This window comes from Gobius niger, assembly GCF_951799975.1.
Source record: "Gobius niger genome assembly, chromosome: 16".
Lineage (NCBI taxonomy): Eukaryota > Metazoa > Chordata > Actinopteri > Gobiiformes > Gobiidae > Gobius > Gobius niger.
Window position 1 is genome coordinate 14,434,965 of NC_136867.1, and position 14,912 is coordinate 14,449,876.

Consider the following 14,912-nt stretch of genomic DNA (forward strand, 5'->3'; position numbering starts at 1 on the left):
TGTGTTACAGGTCCAATTTACACACTTAATCAATATCACATCAAAGTAAACTTACAATGCACAGTTTTAAAGTTAGTCAATATTCAAATGCTCACTTATGATTCTTTAAGACTTGTTATTTCTGATACTCATTGAACTCAGCTCCCTCCCCATCTCAGGCCTGCCGTGTTGCTCGGCAACAGCACATCCACAGACAGCCGGTCTCCCTGACACACAACTCCACATACACATTAATTACATAAGTGAGGGCCAAGTGTCAAAAACCTCCTGTTCGTGGAGTGATGCAAGGGAGTATTCATCTCTCATATACAATATAAATTAGGAATGCACACTCTGCTTAATTTACTTCATCGATTAATTGGTTGCTTTATCAAACGTTTATCAATTAACTGTTAACCACCGGCTTGGCATCATTGTATGGGACATTTTATATCAACTTATTTTTTTCCAGGAATAATCAGTAATCATTGTTGGAAGTTAAATTATTAACCAAAATACAAATACGCTCACTTCAACAGTCAGATGCCACATTTTATGCTTATTTGTACTTATACTAGGTATTTTAGCTGGACATACAACATAGATACTTTTGAATCGATTAAGCCCATGATGATGATGATGAATCAATTAACTGATCAATCATGAACATCCTTAATATAAATACACATATTATAAGGCGTTTACACAAACTATACATTGCTTGAAAGAAAATAGAGCCACACAGGTTATAAGTTCATGGTATTTTATTGGAAAAACAAAATGTAAAGACTAGCATGTACAACTTGGAATGCAGATCAACTGAACTGAACAGAACAGTTGGACTGGGCCGGGCCTGGCCACACCCATACGCATACACTCACCTGCACACAAGCACAAGATAGAAATGCTGCAAAGGACCGACCCATCCCCACTAAACAGAAAAACAAACACCCCATGAATGATGAGACAAATGCAACGTTTGGGGCAATATGTTCGTGCGCCTGCACAACTCTATGTTGGTAAACTTTTACACTGGAGCCATTCATATAAATCTACTGCAGGACACCAATATTGCCCGGCAACTTGCCTTTGTACATCACCATCACCTCTAACCCTCCCATCCCCTTGGAGAATAGGATACACCCACTGTCCACAGGGCCAGAAAATCTACACCCTGTCAGGGCTTCATCCTCAAAAAAGGTAAACACACAAAAGATAAAAGCATTTATCTGGACATGCTCAAAGCACAGAATCAAAAATGAATTCTTTATTCCATTTTTTTATATTTTCTTAAAAATATCTGCCATCACTGACTTCATTTAGGCAAGAAACCTGCACATCCTGCTGGTTTACTCACTCCCATCCATCCGTCTCCCCCTGCACTGGGTTCACACTAACCTGAAGCTCACGGCCTTTGCCACTGGGCTTTCAACAGTGACCCATCTAAAGCTGCATGCATGAAAACAAAGAAAACAGCAAGATACAGAAAAGAATAAAAACCTAAACAAGGACAACATCAGGCAGATGGAACCAGGAAGCAGAAGAGCAGTGGCTGAACAGGCCAGCTGCAGAGAGGCTGCTAAAGGGTTGAGATCTGATTGGGCAGCTCAGCACTGAGAGGCAGGGAACACAAGTCAGTACATGCAGATTCATTTTGGTTTTGTCTTTTACCTTTTTTGAGCTTGTGTAAATGAACAGATTTCACATTCAGTTTAAGTTGTCTATACAGTATGAATAAATGTAAATTTTTGCAGTAAGAGGTAAGTGAAATGTTTGACTGATTCTCTGTGAGTCCTGTTCATTTGGCAGTCATCATCTGAACAAATTCTGCAAAAAAATAAATGAAAACTCAGTCTCAAACAATGTGGAACAGACAAAACATGAAAAAGAACTGGCTCTCACCTTCATAGTTGACCTGACCATCTCCATCGATGTCAGCTTCTCTGATCATTTCATCTACCTCTTCATCCGTCAGCTTCTCTCCCAGATTAGTCATGACATGACGTAATTCTGCTGCACTAATGTAGCCATTGCCGTCCTGAGAGACAAAGGTAAGTTTAAAGTGCAAAGTCTTGGTGAGACAGGTTTTAACACTCATTTTGTACAAATTGTAATGTTGATCGTCTAGCTTAAACAGGTCCAGCATTTTTATAAAAGAATGAAGTATTTTAACAGCTGTTTAGAGCTGAGATATGTACAGTCATAATTCTCAACATAAAGCAAGGGTGGTCGTGACATTGCCAACGCGTTATTCTTTTATTGGGTCTCCCTACCTTATCAAAAACTCTGAAGGCCTCTCTGATCTCTTCCTCACTGTCTGTATCCTTCATCTTTCTTGCCATCATTGTCAGAAACTCCGGAAAGTCAATGGTCCCATTGCCTGGACAGAAGAACATTGTCAATGATTTACGTTATCAAACTACGACACCAAGAAATCACACAATTTTAACAATTTAGCAGCGGGCGTACCATCTGCGTCCACCTCATTGATCATGTCTTGAAGTTCAGCTTCAGTTGGGTTTTGCCCGAGTGACCTCATGACAGTCCCCAACTCTTTAGTGGTGATGGTCCCATCTCCATCTTTGTCAAACAAGGAGAAGGCCTCCTTGAACTCTGAAAATGGGAACAAAATTCAACACTTAAGATATTTTTACTTACAAAACATACAATTTCTTGTGTGAGGAAATTGACTCACCAGCGATCTGCTCTTCTGTTAGTTGGTCGGCCTAAAAATATAATGAAGCATTTTAATATAATGACACACTTGTAGCCATAAAAAACAGAAAAGACAATTCAGATTCAAGCAGCATCATTTCATTCTTATCACTGACACCTTTATGTTTTCAAAATGGATATCAGTGAGATCTGCTACTAGCTTCACAGCTTTGGGCTGGGTTTTTCTCAGCTCAGTTCGTCCAGCAGCAGCTCGGCCTCTCGTATCCAGACGTAATGAGGGACGCTGCTGTGGGTCTGCAGCCCTCGGATTTGTCCCGTGGACGCCTGCTTTAGTGCCGAGTCCATCCAACGATCCTCTGACCATCACCAGACCCTCAGCCAAACACTCTGTGCGCTTGCTGTTCTGGACGCTGTGTCGCTTCACTTCAGCCAGGTCAGACTTGGTCCTCTGCAGACAGTTCCTGAGATCCTGCATCTCCCGCACAAGGCTGTCCATGCGGCTGGAGGTGGAATCCATCACCATCTGAAGGAAGGCCCTGTAGTTCCGCTCCTGTTGCTGAATCAGCTCCTTATAGAAGTGCTGCTGCTCATCCAGGAGATCATAAACTGTGGACAGACTCACCAGATCGTCCTCCGTGGGATACATGGCCACCTTCTTAGGCAGCATGTCGAGGGGGCAGCAACAATAAGGGCAGTGAGAACACTTTGAGAAATGATAATGGCCAGACATCAATCAGAGTATCCAGTCTGCAGACACAGCTGGATAATTTCAGCCATGTAACCCATATAACATCATGGAAGCATGAGGAGATGGTGAAGCCTTCTTTCTGACGTCTTCCTGTAGGCAGTTGCATGAATAAAATGATCTAGCTTGTAGAGTTTGTCCTTTGAAGTTTTAACAGCAGCATGGACTATGCAAGTCAATGTCTCTCCTCGTTCTACAATGAAAAGTCAGGTCCATCCAACATAATTTCCCTGTACACAGAAGCCCAGAGGCAGCTAACCCTGGGAGAACAATCCATAGGAGTAACAGCTGAGCTTTGTTGGCATTTCTGCATTAGAATGGGACAGGCTGACAGGGTTACCCCCTCTGTAGTCTATCTGCCTCCAGCAGACACAGTGAAAGACAAAGTGAGGCCAGTCCAGAGGTGGCCATCAAATGTGTCAGTTGAATTGATGCACTGTGGAGGACTGCTCCAGTTGCAACTCCTGGACAGGATCAAATGGCTGACCATGTGACCTTTGAGACACCATCAGGACCACATTTATTTTAATAGAGCAAAACCAACAGCCAGCTTTTCCACCCCAACTATACGATAAGATTTGGCTACAGGCGTTTTGATGACAACTCCTTCTATGTCTGCCTCAGTGACTCTTTAGTCTTTCTGTGGATCATGAGCAGATGTAAAGAACACACTTGTTTTCCATACTATCCATTTTTATTTTCCTCACACCCACTGCAGTGGAGACCAAAATATCCACCAAAACCTTAGCTGAGCATTTAAATAATTCAAAGTATTAGTGTTACCAAGCTTCCAGAGCCGGCAGATGGTTATGACAGGCATTACTTGTGCATGTGTGTGCAAGCCCAAGCTTTGGCTAACAAGCTGCTAACCCTCTAATATCCAGGTCAAATTACTCTCAAGGTGCTGCAGTGTCACACATGTACACATGTTTCTGTTACATTCCCATAAACTGTAACACATCTGAGGTGAGACAAAAACGAGCAATGTGGGTAAGTGACATGTAACAGACTTATCTCCAGCATTTCACACTTTTTCTTTCTTTTTCTCAACTCCATGATTCTCGGAAAAAAGTAAGTGTAAACCGAACAATTTGACTTGTAAAATGGCTACTCAAAACAGAATAATATCACAATAGGCGCGATTACAACGAAGCTCTAAGATTGATTAACCAAACCAAAACTACAAACTCCTCTGATCTACATCTACTTCTCCAACGATCCGTTCTCCATTGTGGCAAAGCCAGTTTCCCGCAGAAACGCAAATACTTTATTATTAAACTGGTCCAATGAAGGCCGCCATCTGAATGATTATAATCACAGCATGATAAAACAGACGCGACAAGAGTTTCTCATTTAAAGCTTTCTATTACGGGTCATTCAGAATAACATAGCGTACATCTGTGTTGTTATATACCGTTTTAAGTGCATAAGATTGAGCTTTAACGAGATCAGTTTTATGTGTGAAATAAAAAATAACGATGAAAGTAACACATCAGATGTGTATCACATTAAAACATATCAGTCTCTGATTACAGCCATAAAGTAAACCATTAAGTCAATGAAGTGAAACGTTCACTTCATTTATTGACAGGTAAAACAATTCATAAACTAAAATGAAAACGGATGGCCTCAACATGGCCTGATAAAGAGATGCAACTAGCGTAATGTAAAAAGAAAACTAGCATAAAGCTAACACAGACTTTCACTGTCAAAGAAAACGGCACATATCAGGACATTACTTTTACAAAACAATGTAAAGGAGTCATTTGAAGCTTCGTGTTAATAACAGCTGCGCAGTTTCAACACTATTGGGTGAAAATGACAGGCCAAGTGGACAGGGTTAATTTAGCGCAGGTCCGCTAACGGTTGTCACTGCGCAGACACCACACGCGGCGAATGCATTCAGCAGTAAACGCTGCAGCAACAAAGACGAGAATAAATCAAAACCAAACCAATTGCAATTGGAGTGTAGCAGGTTATTAAATACATACTCACCATGTCTGCTTGAGTGCGGAAAGTTGGTCTGCTAACGCTACGGGGATAGAGGAAATGGACGGCTGCCTCTGGACAAGGCTCGGCGTTAGAGGCGGGCAAGAAGCAGGACTAATCACCGCCTCAATGTATCCCTCCGCAGTGTGGAGAAAGTACAGTGCGCGGCGCCGCGCGCAAATGCATTAGATTCCGTATCACTCAACAATGTATGTACACGCGTAGGCATAAAGCTGTTTTATTATGTCATTGGTTGAGACAGTGCATGTTAATGAAAACATGGGACTCATGCAAGTAAATGCGCCACAATTGACAGTAGCAAGGTTTCCATTCGTTGTTGCGCCTCACTAGCACTCTCTGCCACCCTCACTCAACCTGGTTAGAATTAAAAAACATGTTGGATGTGAAGAATGGCACCCATGCACTCATGATAGCCCCATGTTGTTATAATCGGGTTAGGTTGGATGAAATGTGATGGCATTGAAAGTTATTTTGAAATTAGTAGAACTTTGAAGAGAAGCAGTAAGTGCTGAGATGGTATCTGCATTACACGTTCACTAAATGTGATGATGACAAGTTTCCCTTACCACGTTTTATAGCAGCGGAAGGATACCATCAAAAAAGTCACAATTTACAGCATTGGGGAAGAGGCGGCTCAGTTTTGAAAAGCGGACTGTGATTGGTCATCGTAGAGCTGCAATATTCTGCAGACTGATCTGAGGCCTGCCATTGGTCAGGGCGGATCTGCAATGCGTCAAACCACGGCGCGACACAGAAGATGAGGGGAACTACTACTCCTGATAGTAATTTTAGCCAGGGCCAAGGGAAAGAAGTAATTCGTTTTCAATATATATTTTAAATGATGACCAGGAGACAATCCCATGGATTCACATTTTTTTTAATTTCTCCTTAATACCTGTGTTTTGATCATCCACCAGACAAAAAGCCCAAAAGAGTGTAAAACACGAACCCCATCATCAGAGTTAAGAGTGTCATACCATTATTAAATAAATCACTGTAAATAAATCATTGACTAATAATCTTGACAGAAGCACAAGAATTTAAACTCTACAGTTCCAACTGTAATGATGACTCAAGATTACTTAGTCCTCAAGAAGTATATCAAGTTCTTCCAATGGTAGCCTGACTCGAAGTTCTTTCTCAGTCATCAAGTCCACAAATTCCTGCAAATGCTCAGGAAATAGCTGTACTGCATCCATATATAGGCCCTGAACAAAACAAAAAAACATTTGCAATATTCTACCATATTCATGTGGTAGGCTACTGTCATATAAAAAAATATTTTACCTTTGACCAAGGAACATTTTGAAGTGCTTTATAGAAAATTCCCTTTGCTTGATCGGCCTTCCCATCAGACACCTAAAAGACACCAAATAGACCTACATGGTCATCATCATAAACTGAATAAACATTGAAAACTTCTCAAAGTAATTTGGTGTAATAAAATGTGCGAGGACTAGCAAAGAAATACGTAATCATGCTATTGAGATAAAAGGGAATACTACTTTTGTCATCTCACCAAGAAATACATATACATCCGCCAAAGCAAAGGGCAATGAGCTCCCATCTTTGTTTTTGTTGCATTTTCAAATAATCCACGGATTCTGTGACTGAGGCCATTCTCTGGTAAGGTAGGCATTGCAGTGCCTTGGCAACACGATCTAGAAGAGGTATTTGACAATTTGGTTTGCATCAATATAAAAAAAACTGATTTACATAGTAGGTATAATAATAGTAATATACCAAATCATAATTCTTTGCCATACCTCAGTGCAACATCCACAGTCTCCTTCCTTTGTTGTTCGGCAACTATGGCAAAGAGGCTCGGCAACACATTACTGGTATTCCGCATAACAGAATGGAAAAAGCGGCGAGCTCTCCCAGCGCTATGAAAGCGATTCTCAACCTGAGCACAGTTGGAGGCAGCACTTTGTTGAACTTGACCAGAGTTTAAAGAATAAGCCTAGTCATTATAAATACCTGTATGTAGATGTTCCAGAGGGTAGCGCAGCCAGGCCAGGCGGGCAAGGTCGCCGTTAGCATCTGCCGTAATTCAGCTAAAGGAAACACACTCACGTTGTTGTGATACTTGAGTAGTGCTGTTTGCTGTATGGCTAAAGCCTCACACTCAAAAGATAAATTTGAGACAAAACCCTGACTAGTTTGACTGCATCCAGCTTCACCGTTTGTACAGCTTATTTCTCCAGGTAACTTTTCAAATGTTAGCCTTTGCTGAAGTTCTCTCATTCGCTCTCTTGCCTGCAAGTACACGTCAGTAGCAGCTTTGATGCCTACTGTGAGATACTGGAAAAGAGCATAGCAGCCAACCAGGCCTCTGTACGACTGTACTTGTTCTGAATCTCGACCTGAAAAGACAAAAATGTATCTTTAGTGCAAAAGACGCCTTGAACAGTTAAGCAATAGACATCAGTAACACCACTAACCTTTGTCATCTTGTGTAAGAGACACCTGGTCCAAAAGAGACAAGGTGCGATTTAGAACTTGGTCATATGACTTTCGAGCTTTTAATATGGATACAGGAGAGAGCGGTTGGAAAGAGGACACTGACGTTCCTTCTGCGTGTTGTGTTAGTATACACACAGCAGGTGAGGTAGTTACATCCTTTAGTCTTCCACCAACATCTGCAGTATTTTCCATCTCCAACTGTGCCCACAACAACATCAGATTGCAGAGACTTTGGGAGGTCAGGTCTTTGGTCCCGCTAAGGGCAGCTGCTGTGCCAAAAACTTTGCGAGCTTCTTCAGTGTTTCCTAAAAGCCACTCCAGGTGAGCATATTCCCGCCAAAGTTCTAAAGAAGAACGGTTCTCTGGTTCTTTGAGTAAACGCTTCGCAGTCCGTTTGCTTTTCTTGCCCTGTGAGTGGATACGTTTTTGGTTTCCACTGCGTACACTCTGCAGAACCTATTGAGAAATAAATATATATATAAATATGGCAATTAAATATACCAAAATTACAACAAAAAATCTTTTACATGACAACAAAAATAGTGCAGCTATACCTTCAGTTTCTCATACTGAATCCGACAAAGAGACAGAATGGCCCGACAATGCGCGGGAAGAAGAGGCTGGATTATAGAGAAAACGTTATTTAAAAACTTATCACCCTGCTTTCCCAGCCCTATGCACTTTGGTGTTTCCTGGAGAGTTGTCATCTGCCCAACAGAGTTCATCCCAGAGTAAAAAAGCTCAGGAAAGGTCAGTGGTCGTGTTAAGCTATCATCTAAAAAACAAAACAAAAAAAAACACCAAAAGTTATTTTTTTTGTGGCAAAACGTATGTTTGAAATGTAACTTTTTTTTATTTTTTACTTTGTGTCAGTAGTGAAATGTTTTCCAGTAGTATTCCAGAGTGACTTGATGTGGTATTATTTGTTGGTAGTCCAAGAAATGACAAAAAGTGAAGAAGAAAACGCAGTTGTAATTGTGGTGACGACAAAACAATCATGGATTGGCCAATGTCATCAAAGAGAACCTAGAAAGGAAAGAATTCGGAAGACAAATACAAAAAGCATGAGGGACTGTATCTAGTGCTGCTCTGAATGAGAAGGAAACTGTTTGTTGAGTGGCTGTACCTGTCTGTCAGGGTCCTCACAGTCCTCCTCTGACTGGCCCTTGGTCTTGTCAGGTCTCCAAGGTAACCAATGAGTAGCTTCACGAGATGACTCTACATCCAACCAGACTCTCCATCTGGGCTGAATCCGATCCTTCACCTCCTCTTCTTCTTCATCTTCATCGTCCTCTTCTTCTATGAAACACACAAGCGGAAATATTATTTCAAGACAATTAGAATTTAAGCTACCATTGTTGTATAGGACTGTCATACCTGCACATGGCTGTAGCCAACCACCTCGCTCCTGTTGAAGCATCCATGTTTTCCAGCCTTTGGCTCCAGGCTCTCCAACTCTCGCCTCGCCACTGTCCCAGAAGGTCTCAAAAAATTCCACCTGTACAAGAATATTAACGTAACATTTTTACATGTACTTATATACAATTCATAAGGCAGCGTACCTTCTGCTTAGTGGACTGTTTTTGCAGGCTTTCAGGTTTTAAAAAGGTAAATTCCAACATGGCTTGAAACAGAGATGTTGCTTTTTCTGAGTGACCAGCCTGGCGCAGGAAATGGCACTGCTGAACGAAAATATCTAGAGCCAAACAGAAATATAATACATTATACATTTAATTTTACCTTTAATATAAAGTAACAACTTGAGAGGATGAGTTTACCCAACATATCCTCCTCTACTCCAGGCAGAGCTGGATGAGAGACCATGCTTCCGTCACGAACAGCACTGAGAGTGCTTAGACATTTTCCATAAGCAGAGTTTACTTTTGACACAGAAAAGTTACTAAAATAGCTCTCCATGAAGAGCAAATACTCTTTCCATAATGGGGCACTGTTTGGGTGGATAAACACCTGCAATAGGACAGAAGAGACATCATTTCTAATTAGACGTATATGTTTTATTTGCAGTTTTATAAAGCAGAAATATATATTATATTAAAAAGTGGTCTGACCAGCTTCTTCCACTCTTTAGCCACAGCCGAGGACTCCCAGAGTTCTTGGCAGATCTTTAGCCTCTCTAGTTGTAAAGAAATACTACTGTGGTTTGCAGCAACAGCACGATCAGCAATGCTCAGCTTTTTCTCAAGTACCGCACGATAGGAGGATTTAGAACGGTCAGTGCGATCACTGCCCTGGTTGTCCTGTTCACCACCAAATACTGCTGTGTTTAGTTCATCCTGTCAATAAAGATATCAAGTGACATATAATAAAAAGTGTAAAAATCAATATTGACATTGACTTTTTACTCATAGCATATAATGTATAATGTAGAAAAAAGGATACATTATTATAATACTAATGTTTTACCTGGTAATGTATAAACTGTATCCACAAGTCAGTATCCTCTGGTTGCTCTCTAATTCGTTTGTTAAATTCTTCGGTTTTTTTGGTGACTAAGGACAAATTCTCTGTTGTTTGAGTGTCTTGTTTTTGGTCCATTTCCTCCGACTTTCCTTTCCCCTGCATCCAAAGGGCTGTCGATGGGTCATACACACCAAGGGCATTTAATGATGAAGTCTGTGGTCTGTCATCTAGGTAGACACAAGTGGTTATGCATATGCCGAATAAATATTAGTCAAGTGTAATAGGGCATATTGCTTACATTTCAGTGCATCTTTAGTTTTTCCTTCATCACAAAAAGCAAGGAAAGGTTGACTTCTACTGACGTCATTTTGAGTAGCTGTTGTGGGTAATAATAAAATAGGTGATTCCACTTTAAGCATTTGACGACTAGTAGTGGAAAAATATCTCTCTTCTCCACATCCATTCCCTCGCTTCCTTCTGTCTTTGGCTTTTTGTTTCTTATTTGAATCAGAATCATCCCATGTGACTCCTTGTCTGAGAGGATCAAGACCATATAGAGAGGTCCCCTTTCTTCTGTACCTGCATCCAAAAACACAACATTACACATTTATATAATATTATATTAAAGCATCGCCTTGTTATATGTATCTACCTGGCAACGTCCCCTCTGTAAAGAGACTTGTAAGTCCAGTTGGCTGCGTCTGGCTTACGATCAACGCAGAATCTCTCTTTCTGGGATGAAGTGAGGTCATCAAGCCAGGAAAAAGTACTTGCCAACGCAGCACTTTCAGGCCTGTGAAAAAAGTCACTGTTCATACATTAGCTCATTTTGTTTTGCATGATGTCTGTTTACAAGTCTCTACACACCTGTCAATATCCTGCTCCTTCTTGAGATCACTTGGAAATATAATTTCAGAGTCAGTCCCACTGCTGTCTGTATGCCCACTTCGCTTTTTGTGCTTCCTCTTTTTCTTTTTCTTCTTTTCACTCTTTTTTCGCTTTTTTCTGTGCGGCCCAGTGTTCTCTTCTTCATCCACATCTTCAACTGAGCTCACCTCCCTGACAAAAGGCAAAATGTTGCATTTAGACCAAAGGCTGTTTTAGAAACCGTTCACAGTGAGTTGCCCAGTTAGAACTACCTCGACTTCGACGCGTCTTGTGTCTCCACATTCTCCAAAAACCGGCAGTGAAGAGAGAGTGCATCTTGAGTCTGAAAGCTTTTATTGTTCAACCAGTCTAATTCTAAAGAGAGGGAGAATTGACGTTGACATGTGAAGCGTTTGCAGACTTGATATAACAATAGAACCACTAGTTCTATTGCATTTTATTGGATAGCTCGCTTATCGGCATCGTTCATAATTGTAACAATGTAGTTATTACCTTTGCGTGAGTCTTCAGCATTATTTGTCACTTCATCAGAAAAAGCTGGAAACAGCGCCATGATAACTTTTTGTCGCACATAAACAGTCGCAACATTATGACGTCAATGTCCGTTTTAGTTTGTTTTGCAGATTAAAAAAAAGACAGATATCTGGACAGTGGGGTTTTTGCTTTTATTATTACATATATTACATAGAGATTTGTGAGCCTCAAGGTTTGATTGTGTGCGACTATAAAATAAATACAGGTGGAAAAGCTGAAAACCCCGGTAAACTACATCAGATGATGATTTTTTTTCCCTCCTTTGGGAACAAATATGTCATACTTTATACTTGCCGTCTTCCTTAAACACCTTGCACGTGCACGTTGAATATTCTTTATATCTCTGTTTGTGTTACCAAGGAAACACACGTAGGCGTTCCCTGTACTGGGACTGTTGTTTCATCCAATAGGATTCCTAATGTGTTTTTGATAGACATCTGAACAGACCAATCAACTGTAACCGCCATGTGACTAAGGACAGCGCCTACCTTCTCAGGTTTAGTGCGTATACAGGATATCAGGATTGAAGTGTCACCTCGTTGCTCGCATCGTGTAAAAGTTTGAAATTCTGTCATAATGAGAGAAATAGTGCATCTTCAGGCGGGTCAATGTGGTAACCAGATTGGAGCCAAGGTCAGAATTCTACTTTTTGTTTAACTTGTGACAATACAGCGTAACTGCGTAGCGCTATCTCTAATTTTGGTTTGGGCGGGCTGCTAAGCTAAATTAGCTTAGGTGTTGGAGCGCTTAGATATGGACAGCGCTAGTGTTTTACCACTCAAGTGCTGAGTGTGCAACACCAGATATTAATTTGTAATTAACAGTGTTTATGATTTTGATGATTATACAGTTTTGGGAGGTAATAAGTGACGAACATGGCATCGACCCGTCTGGGACATACCACGGCGACAGCGATCTGCAATTGGAGCGAATCAATGTCTACTACAACGAAGCATCAGGTGAGATCCAAATGTATTTCGACTATTGATGTTATTTACTATATACGACATGATGAAGCCATTTTTTTGCAATTTGTGGATTGTTGGAAATCATTTTTTTCTAGATCCGTGTCATTTAGATCTGGATCTAACCGCTCTAACCGATTAACCAACAGCAATGACGTCACCCTAGATACTGTAGCTATGTTTCCGCAATAACAATGTTTCTATGATACAAATGAATCAACAAAACTAGAGCCACGGTTTTGTTACCAACACCGGTGAATGAAAAATGAAAGCATGACTCTATATTATATATACAATAAAGAATAACTTGCTTCATTACATGCTTTCCTTTAAAAAAAAATGCCAATTTTCATTTTTTACATTTTTATCACATGTTTAACCCCAGGTGGAAAATATGTTCCCCGTGCTGTCCTTGTTGATTTGGAGCCAGGAACAATGGACTCTGTGAGGTCTGGTCCTTTTGGTCAAATTTTCAGACCAGACAACTTTGTCTTTGGTAAGAATTTACTTTGCAAATCAACACAGACAAGAAAATAAGGAATAGGCGGTTTCATTTTCTTCCCTCATTTGTTTACTGTCTTGTACCAACACAGGCCAGAGTGGGGCAGGTAACAACTGGGCTAAAGGCCACTACACAGAAGGGGCTGAACTTGTAGATTCGGTACTGGATGTGGTGCGGAAAGAGGCAGAAAGCTGTGACTGTCTTCAGGGCTTTCAGCTCACACACTCCCTTGGAGGTGGCACAGGCTCTGGCATGGGTACCCTACTCATCAGCAAAATTCGAGAAGAGTATCCAGACCGCATCATGAACACTTTTAGTGTCGTGCCCTCACCCAAGGTACGCAAAAGATGTTTGGGATTTAATGGAGGATGCAACATTGTCATGTACTCCGTACTCACATTAACTTTCTTTCTTCTCTCCTTCTCAAACTGCAGGTGTCTGACACAGTGGTGGAGCCTTACAATGCTACACTCTCTGTCCACCAGCTGGTTGAGAACACAGATGAAACCTACTGCATTGATAATGAGGCCCTGTATGACATCTGCTTCCGCACCCTGAAACTTACCACACCAACATATGGTGACTTGAACCATCTTGTCTCTGCGACCATGAGCGGGGTCACCACTTGTCTGCGCTTTCCTGGTCAGCTCAATGCAGATTTGAGAAAACTGGCTGTCAACATGGTACCCTTTCCTCGCTTGCACTTCTTCATGCCAGGCTTTGCTCCTTTGACCAGCAGAGGCAGTCAGCAGTACAGGTGACATTTACTTGAGGGATTACACACCACATTGCCATGTATTCTGTTATAAATAGTAATTCTGTTGTAAATAGTTGTAAATTGTAATTTTTTTTTTTTTCTTTTTTGCAGAGCCTTGACAGTTCCTGAGCTCACCCAGCAGATGTTTGATGCCAAGAACATGATGGCAGCCTGTGACCCACGTCATGGACGTTACCTTACGGTAGCAGCCATTTTCCGAGGTCGCATGTCCATGAAGGAGGTGGATGAACAGATGCTAAATGTGCAAAACAAGAACAGTAGCTACTTTGTGGAGTGGATCCCCAACAACGTTAAAACTGCTGTGTGCGACATCCCCCCTCGAGGTCTCAAGATGGCCGCCACCTTCATTGGAAACAGCACAGCCATTCAGGAGCTGTTCAAACGCATCTCAGAGCAGTTCACCGCCATGTTCCGCCGCAAAGCTTTCCTTCACTGGTGAGTAAATACACTCTCGTGTTATTTCTGGGTGTAGCACAAGCACATGTGTGGACATGCTATAAAGAATCTGGATGAATAAGCAGCTTATTTTGTGTCATAGGTACACTGGAGAAGGCATGGATGAAATGGAGTTCACGGAAGCAGAAAGTAACATGAATGACCTCGTTTCTGAGTACCAGCAGTACCAAGATGCCACCGCTGAGGAAGAGGGAGAATTTGAAGAAGGTGATGAAGAAGAGATTGCCTAAATGCCTGCTTGTTACTTTCACTATGCAATAGTTAATACTGTGGTAATGGTAGAGAGGAGTTGCCCAATCTTGACAAGTTCAAAGCTTTCTTCCAGCCTTCAATTTTTTTTGAACGTTTTCTTTTCTGTTCTTTCACTATGAATGTTGTAATGTCTAGTCTTGACTCTTGTGTCCTATCATATTCTACACAGACAAGAACTGTTGAATTATAGAAAAGGGTATCTGAAGTCTTTGGTGAGACAATCATTTTTAATGTATAGTG

General features: G+C 41.2%; 3 protein-coding genes across 4 annotated transcripts; 1 reads left to right on the forward strand and 2 right to left on the reverse strand.

Moving 5' to 3' along the window:
- Window positions 1–725: 725 nt before the first annotated feature.
- calm1a (calmodulin 1a) lies at window positions 726–5,525 on the reverse strand. Its single transcript, XM_079573062.1, has 6 exons — window positions 5,396–5,525; window positions 2,675–2,705; window positions 2,449–2,592; window positions 2,253–2,359; window positions 1,882–2,017; window positions 726–1,806 (listed from the first exon to the last, which is right to left on the reverse strand). Exons 1-6 carry the CDS (start codon window positions 5,396–5,398, stop codon window positions 1,778–1,780), a joined length of 450 nt encoding a protein of 149 aa, XP_079429188.1. The 5' UTR covers window positions 5,399–5,525; the 3' UTR covers window positions 726–1,777.
- A 775-nt stretch (window positions 5,526–6,300) lies between these two features.
- Window positions 6,301–11,757, reverse strand: nrde2 (NRDE-2, necessary for RNA interference, domain containing). 2 transcript variants are annotated; one of them, XM_079573015.1, is made up of 19 exons: window positions 11,678–11,757; window positions 11,437–11,539; window positions 11,165–11,356; window positions 10,950–11,090; window positions 10,596–10,876; window positions 10,301–10,524; window positions 9,946–10,170; window positions 9,655–9,844; window positions 9,439–9,572; window positions 9,254–9,374; window positions 9,003–9,172; window positions 8,740–8,902; window positions 8,431–8,651; window positions 7,855–8,332; window positions 7,391–7,776; window positions 7,177–7,316; window positions 6,930–7,071; window positions 6,698–6,769; window positions 6,301–6,618 (listed from the first exon to the last, which is right to left on the reverse strand). In XM_079573015.1, the coding sequence occupies exons 1-19, from the start codon at window positions 11,736–11,738 to the stop codon at window positions 6,493–6,495; spliced, it is 3,570 nt and encodes a 1,189-aa protein (XP_079429141.1). In that variant the 5' UTR covers window positions 11,739–11,757; the 3' UTR covers window positions 6,301–6,492. The 2 variants fall into 2 exon arrangements, with proteins under 2 accessions (XP_079429141.1, XP_079429140.1); XM_079573014.1 differs by having other exon boundaries at window positions 9,003–9,175.
- Window positions 11,758–12,193: 436 nt separating this feature from the next.
- On the forward strand, window positions 12,194–14,856 carry LOC306975493 (tubulin beta-4 chain). Its single transcript, XM_079573047.1, has 7 exons — window positions 12,194–12,352; window positions 12,570–12,678; window positions 13,070–13,180; window positions 13,278–13,522; window positions 13,621–13,943; window positions 14,055–14,399; window positions 14,503–14,856. Exons 1-7 carry the CDS (start codon window positions 12,296–12,298, stop codon window positions 14,648–14,650), a joined length of 1,338 nt encoding a protein of 445 aa, XP_079429173.1. The 5' UTR covers window positions 12,194–12,295; the 3' UTR covers window positions 14,651–14,856.
- Window positions 14,857–14,912: the final 56 nt, after the last annotated feature.

Coding starts and splice junctions, on each gene's coding strand:
- calm1a (XM_079573062.1), bottom strand. Junction 2,593..2,674: donor AACAGAAGAGCAGATCGCTG/GTGAGTCAATTT, acceptor TCCCATTTTCAG/AGTTCAAGGAGGCCTTCTCC. Junction 2,360..2,448: donor CAATGAGGTGGACGCAGATG/GTACGCCCGCTG, acceptor TCTTCTGTCCAG/GCAATGGGACCATTGACTTT.
- nrde2 (XM_079573014.1), bottom strand. CDS start 11,738: ATGGCGCTGTTTCCAGCTTTTTCTGATGAAGTGACAAATAATGCTGAA. Junction 9,573..9,654: donor AGTAGAGGAGGATATGTTGG/GTAAACTCATCC, acceptor GTTTGGCTCTAG/ATATTTTCGTTCAGCAGTGC. Junction 8,903..9,002: donor GTGAGGACCCTGACAGACAG/GTACAGCCACTC, acceptor TTTCCTTTCTAG/GTTCTCTTTGATGACATTGG.
- LOC306975493 (XM_079573047.1), top strand. CDS start 12,296: ATGAGAGAAATAGTGCATCTTCAGGCGGGTCAATGTGGTAACCAGATT. Junction 12,679..13,069: donor CTACTACAACGAAGCATCAG/GTGAGATCCAAA, acceptor GTTTAACCCCAG/GTGGAAAATATGTTCCCCGT. Junction 13,181..13,277: donor ACCAGACAACTTTGTCTTTG/GTAAGAATTTAC, acceptor GTACCAACACAG/GCCAGAGTGGGGCAGGTAAC.